Here is a 5,966-nt window from a genome sequence, read left to right as displayed (position 1 = left end):
TCGATTTGGCCCAGTCCTCTTTGTCCTCTGGAGGCCTCTTGACCCAGGCAGCGCCTCGCCCCAAAGTGGATTTCTGTAGCATCACTGCCTCTTGGGGGGGTGGCGCTGGGGCAGGGTTGCGGGGGAAGAGAGAGGAACAAGGCTGGGGGTTGGGGGTGGTAGTGAAACGCTGCGGCTCTCGCCCGTCTTTTTCTCCCATTCACTGGCACGTCTTTTCCTCCTCCAAGTTCTGCAAAATACTAAATCTACCGGAGAACGGCGGGCGCTGTCGAGGGCGGGGAGGTGCTGAAATGGCCGGGGCGCTCCGGTCGCAGTCTTGATTGGCAGAGCCGGCCAGTGACTGACAGGGGGTCTCCATGGCGCCCGCGCCGCCAATCCGCCCACCCCAGTAGCGGCGCCCGCTAGCTGGCCTGCGTGTCCTAACGGAGCCGAGCCGAACCCGAGCTGCGGAGCCGGCACCTCCTCCAATCCCTTCCGCTTTCTCGCTCCCCGCGGTTGCGCCGCCGCCGCTGCCCCGGCCGTGCGTCCTGGTGGCCCCGAGCCGCTCCACCAAGGAGAGTCTGGCGCACCCGGCAGCGCCCGCGGGCATCTGCTGCGTGTCCCGCTGCGGACTCGGCGCCTCCGCTGCCGCCGGCACTGCCTCGATGTTCCAGCTGCCTATCTTGAATTTCAGTCCCCAGCAAGTGGCCGGGGTATGTGAGACTCTAGAGGAGAGCGGCGACGTGGAGCGCCTGGGTCGCTTCCTCTGGTCGCTGCCTGTGGCCCCTGCGGCCTGCGAGGCGCTCAACAAGAATGAATCCGTGCTGCGCGCGAGAGCCATCGTGGCCTTCCACGGTGGCAACTACCGCGAGCTCTACCATATCCTGGAAAACCACAAGTTCACCAAGGAGTCGCACGCCAAACTGCAGGCGCTGTGGCTCGAAGCGCATTACCAGGAGGCTGAGAAGCTGCGAGGACGGCCCTTGGGGCCAGTAGACAAGTACCGCGTGAGGAAGAAGTTCCCGCTGCCACGCACCATCTGGGATGGCGAACAGAAGACACACTGCTTCAAGGAGCGCACGCGGCACCTGCTTCGGGAATGGTACCTGCAGGACCCATACCCCAACCCCAGCAAAAAGCGTGAGCTCGCCCAGGCAACCGGACTGACCCCTACGCAGGTGGGCAACTGGTTCAAAAACCGCCGACAAAGGGACCGGGCGGCTGCAGCCAAGAACAGGTCGGTACCTAAAGGCCTTCTCCGAGCCTTGAACTCACCAGGGAGGGAGTGGGTGACCGCACCCCCGGCGCCCTTACCCAAGGCCTGGAGACTTGGATTTCGCAGGAATTGGGATGGGATTGAGGTCTTCGGTTTTGAGCTCACTGCGTTCTGGGATCCTGGGTCGGGGATTCCTTCTGGGCTTTTGATTCCCCACCCTTTCTTTTTGGTTCTCGGCGCCTGGGGATCGCTCCAGCAGCTGGTTCCAGTCACCAAACCAAGGCTACATTGAGAGGGAGAAAGAAAGAAAAATTAAAATCCCATAAACAATTACAGATCCCAAGGCCCAAAGCTAATTCTTGTCAGCCTGGGCCCAGGCTCCTATTATTAAGTGAAGCCTGGCTTATTAGCAGTGTGGCAGTTTAGTGTTGTCATTTTTAAAGCCCAGATGCATCCTTCTCTAATGCTTTGAAATTTCTAACTTATGTCTGTAAGAAGTGGAAAGTCGAGTTCTACTCTTCCCACGTGTGGGCAGCCCTGTCTCAAAACAGCAAACTAGTTGGCAGAGGTTTTTCATTCCCCAGCATGTGGCTCTTAATCAGCCAAATATTTTGACCAAGAACCCAGCCTTTTCTCCCAGGTCCAAAGCCTCTGTGCAACCTTCAGGCCGCCCTTTTTGCCGGCCTCGGGGGCACTCACACAGGAGTATGCCCTAGGCAGACGCAGGCTGGGAAAGGGGTCTCCTGTCCCAGAGCCTGATCTCTCCTTGTCACCCACACCTCATTTATCCTGAGAGCATTGTAAATCTCCCAAAGGTGACCAACACCAGGAACGACCTTGCGAGCACAGCATCCCAAAGATTGGGGAGATAGGGAGCCAAGAAAGGACTAAGGAGGAGGATGGGGCAACCTCAGGGCTCCACAGAACAGCCGCCGCACGCCTCCTGCCCGGCCTCTGTTGCCTCGTCTTACCCGCTTTAAATGCCCGGGTCTGAGGGAGAGTCGCTGACTGCTGGGCTTAAGGGATATAGACCGGGGTACGGGGGTACCGGCGGCTATGTTACACACAGTGACTCGTTTCCTTTCCTTCCCCGTAGGCTTCAGCAGCAGGTCCTGTCGCAGGGCTCCGGCCGGGCGCTAAGGGCCGAGGAAGAGGTCACGCCCGAGGTGCTAGGCACCGCCGCCAGCCCGGCCGCCAGCCTATCCAGCAAGGCAGCCACTTCGGCCATCTCCATCACGTCCAGCGACAGCGAGTGCGACATCTGAGCCGCCCACCCAGCACGCTCAGAAACAGAATTCGGTGTAAAAAGCGAGACAAACAAAATGAAGGAGAGAGAAAGGACGAGAGACCAAGCAACCCAGCGCTTGCGAATCCAGGTGGCCAGGGACCCGTGGGCTCGGGTTGCCGTGTCCGCCCCGCGGCCTGACCCGCTCCACTGGCGCCCTCCGGCTGCTACCACAGGGGCCCGCGGTGAGGCCAGACCCAGTTCCACGTTCTCCTTGATTTGCTTTTTCCCAAGGATTTTGCTGCAAAGATGCCTCCGGAACCCAAACTGCACGCTGAGAGCCTGCCCTGAATCTCCCGTGGGTATTTCACGTCGAAAGGACGCTGTTACATATGTATAACTTTTGCTTTAAAGGTTTTTTTAACAAAACATATATATGTTGTTTATTTACTTATTTAAGAGACTGCATGGTAGGTTTCTCTGTATCGAGAGAACTTGCTGTTTCTAAAGGTGCAGGGTGAAGCCGATGGGTTCTGTATGAAGAAGCCAAACAATAAAAACCTGGTGAGCAACCTTTCTTAATTAAGAGAGCTGCTCTCAGATTCCTAAAAAGAAAACAGAGAGATCTTTCTCTTGGGACCCCAGGTAGGGGTCCTTGTGCAAATGGTCTCAGGAGAGTCTTCTCTGTATCTTTTGCCTTTTCTGATGTCTCCTGGTATATTTTTAAAACAGCCCAAGGTAGGTCCATAACCACTTCCTTGTCAAATTGTATGCATGTGTGTATGTATGTACATACATATGCGTGCATGTGTGATATATTTAAACCTAGTAATTGGCGACATGGTCATCCCCTATAAGGCAACTCCCCGCATCCCCAGCACAGATAACTAACTATGGCTTGTCCACTTGATACTCACTCGGCTTTCAGGAACAATTTTGGAAGCCAAACTCTGGAACTCAATAGTGAGTCCTATTTTATAAAAGTACAAGACTACTCCAACAGAGGCTCTGCAATGAGAAAGGTTTTCCATCTCCTTTGAGGCCCCCCACCCATACAAAAGCAGTAGGTACCCATAATCATGCAAGTGAGCACATACTGCATTTAGTATTGAACTTGTACTAAAATAAGACAAAAGAAGATAGGACAGGTTGTAATAACTAGACTAGCATCTTCTCAACGCAGAAGCAGGTTTTAATCAAATGCATTGTTTTCAACAGAACGGATACTGATATGGGGGTAAGGATGTAATCATGTCACATAGTGAGGTCAAATAGAAGGCTGCAGAGAAAGGACTGGCATTTAAAAAATCTGACCGTTGTATTGAACATGAAACAAGTTATCTAGAGCCTCGTTGTCCTGTAATGGCCTCTATTAAAAATATCAAATATTCTCAGGATTAAATTTGTCCTCCCAAAGTGTGCAGGTGCACACAGGCACATAGACACACACATACCAAAAACAAAACAAAACAAACCACCTACTGTCCTAGCACTAAAAAAGTAAATGCTACCTGGAAGAGTCTCTAAGCTTTTTCCTAGTGAAATGGATTGCTTATTATAAAATTTGACATTGATCTTTAAATCACTTGAGCTGAACTTCCTCCTGGAGCACCCGCCCTCACTTCCGCCGTTGGACTTCTTTCAATTTGCCTCTCTGTCCTTAGCAGATGCTCTTTGGTTCAGAAGCCTGCTAACTTATTTGGGTAGAAGTGCCAATGTGCAAACCAAACAAAAATAAGTGAAGTCATGGAAGACAAAAAGCAGTCAAATGGCAAGATATACGGGGAAAGCCCAGGACATGAATAAGAGTTGATTTTTAGTTTCTAAATCACTTAAACAGATTTGGCCTCGTTTGGGCTTTATAAATGGTTGTCTTTGTATACCGGGGCCCTTATCCAGAGAACTGTTGACAATCAAAACTCTCTTGCACAAGAGCTCTACATGGAAGGAGTGGGGAAGTCTTTGTGATCAAGCTGGTGTTCTTCCGGAAAGCAACCAAATGCCCTTCTGTGGGTCCTGAAAGGCTAGGATGGTAGAGCTTCCTCACGGCTCTATTTTATTTCCTAGAGCCCCTGGTACTTCCTAGAATGCCAAGAAGCAGGACCAGGACTCCAAAGAGAAGGGAGGCGTCTAGACTACAAAATTTAAAGAGGCATTCACCCTCAAGGTCAAGCAAGTGCACAGCATCTGGGAGTGAGTACCTCCTTAAATTTTGCACTCTAGGTGCCTCCCTTGCCTCACCCTAGTCCTGAATCTGCTAAGGAGTATTGCACTTCAAAGAAAAATCAATAGATTTCCAGTCTTGTTCCCCAGTCAGACTCCATCCTAACTACACAGCTGTCTAGACCAGCATTTGGAGAAAATAGCTGGCAAATTTTCTCTCTTAAGCTGATGCTTCCAGGTCTAAGAGGGAAGGAAAAGGACTAATTAGTGGAACGATGTGAAGGAATTTAAGATTCTAAAAATCCCACGCCACTCGGCAGTTCAAATGATGCCTAAAAGCAGAAGGAAGTGTCCATTCTGCATTCTCAAGGGGGAAAGAAAGGGGGGGGGTAACATAACATAAACATAGTTCTTAGCAAGAACTAAACTTTCTTTTTACAAATAATTTTTAAATAATGCTTAATTGTGCAGCAAAAAAGAGAAGGCCAAACAGTGATGGAGGATTTTTCTTCCTGCTTTGGTGAAAGCCTTTAAAGTACATCTAATTTGCTTAAAGTAACATGCTGCCTAAGGGTTACATTATAAAGTAACTATTCTGTTTCACCAATATGTTGATTTATTTATATAATTTCACTTTAGCATCTTAAGAGGTGACACATTATTTAAAAGATTTTTTTAAATGTTTATCTGAAACCTGGTGGCACCTAACTGTGAATAATCATTCTTTGTGAATAATCAATTCATTGATGATTACTTGTTGGAAATTGGTCTAAATCTCCACGATTTACTTTATTTTAATTGGTCCAAATCTTCCCATGGACAGGTATTGTAAAGTTTTTCGTTTTCTTTTTAAGATATTTTTTCCTTATCAGCTTTATCCTGGTCTAGAAAGGGGTTTTTTTTTGTTGTTGTTGTTGTTTTTGTTTTTAATTCCAGTTAGCTGCACTGCTGAAGGTTTCTGAATCTGGAGAAATACTTATGATGACGGGTTTATTTTCATCCTTTTCTTAAAATTCATTTCCTATAACAATTTCCCCAAAAGCAGTTACTGCAGCACAGTAGAAAGAAGCTGCATTTTTACATTTCAACAGATCTGACCAGTGTGAGGATTTAACCCTCAGCCCCAGCTCGGGCTCCTTTACGGGTAATAAATATTTCAACCACCCGCCAGTTAAACCAAAAGCGCGACAGCTCCTGCGCCCCAAATGCCGCAGTTCCTCTGTCCTCCACTTTAATGACCCACTCGGCTTCCACGGCCGCCCTCGTACCTCATCCCACCCCCACTCCCCGCGCCGCCTTTCCCAACACCAGTTTGTTTATAAAAATCTGGGACGGAGGGGATGAGAGGCTGGGGGTGGGGGAGGACTTGCTCTTTGTTTACAT

The 5,966-nt window shown here is 49.6% G+C and overlaps 1 protein-coding gene across 1 annotated transcript; it reads left to right on the top strand.

The window, feature by feature from the left end:
- Positions 1–566: 566 nt before the first annotated feature.
- SIX6 (SIX homeobox 6) lies at positions 567–2,460 on the top strand. Its single transcript, XM_068525024.1, has 2 exons — positions 567–1,216; positions 2,292–2,460. The coding sequence occupies exons 1-2, from the start codon at positions 645–647 to the stop codon at positions 2,458–2,460; spliced, it is 741 nt and encodes a 246-aa protein (XP_068381125.1). The 5' UTR covers positions 567–644.
- Positions 2,461–5,966: the final 3,506 nt, after the last annotated feature.

This window comes from Eschrichtius robustus, chromosome 1, assembly GCF_028021215.1.
Source record: "Eschrichtius robustus isolate mEscRob2 chromosome 1, mEscRob2.pri, whole genome shotgun sequence".
NCBI lineage: Eukaryota > Metazoa > Chordata > Mammalia > Artiodactyla > Eschrichtiidae > Eschrichtius > Eschrichtius robustus.
The sequence above is the reverse complement of the archived record's forward strand: the minus strand, read 5'-3'. Positions and strand labels throughout refer to the sequence as shown.

Coding starts and splice junctions, on each gene's coding strand:
- SIX6 (XM_068525024.1), top strand. CDS start 645: ATGTTCCAGCTGCCTATCTTGAATTTCAGTCCCCAGCAAGTGGCCGGG. Junction 1,217..2,291: donor GCGGCTGCAGCCAAGAACAG/GTCGGTACCTAA, acceptor CCTTCCCCGTAG/GCTTCAGCAGCAGGTCCTGT.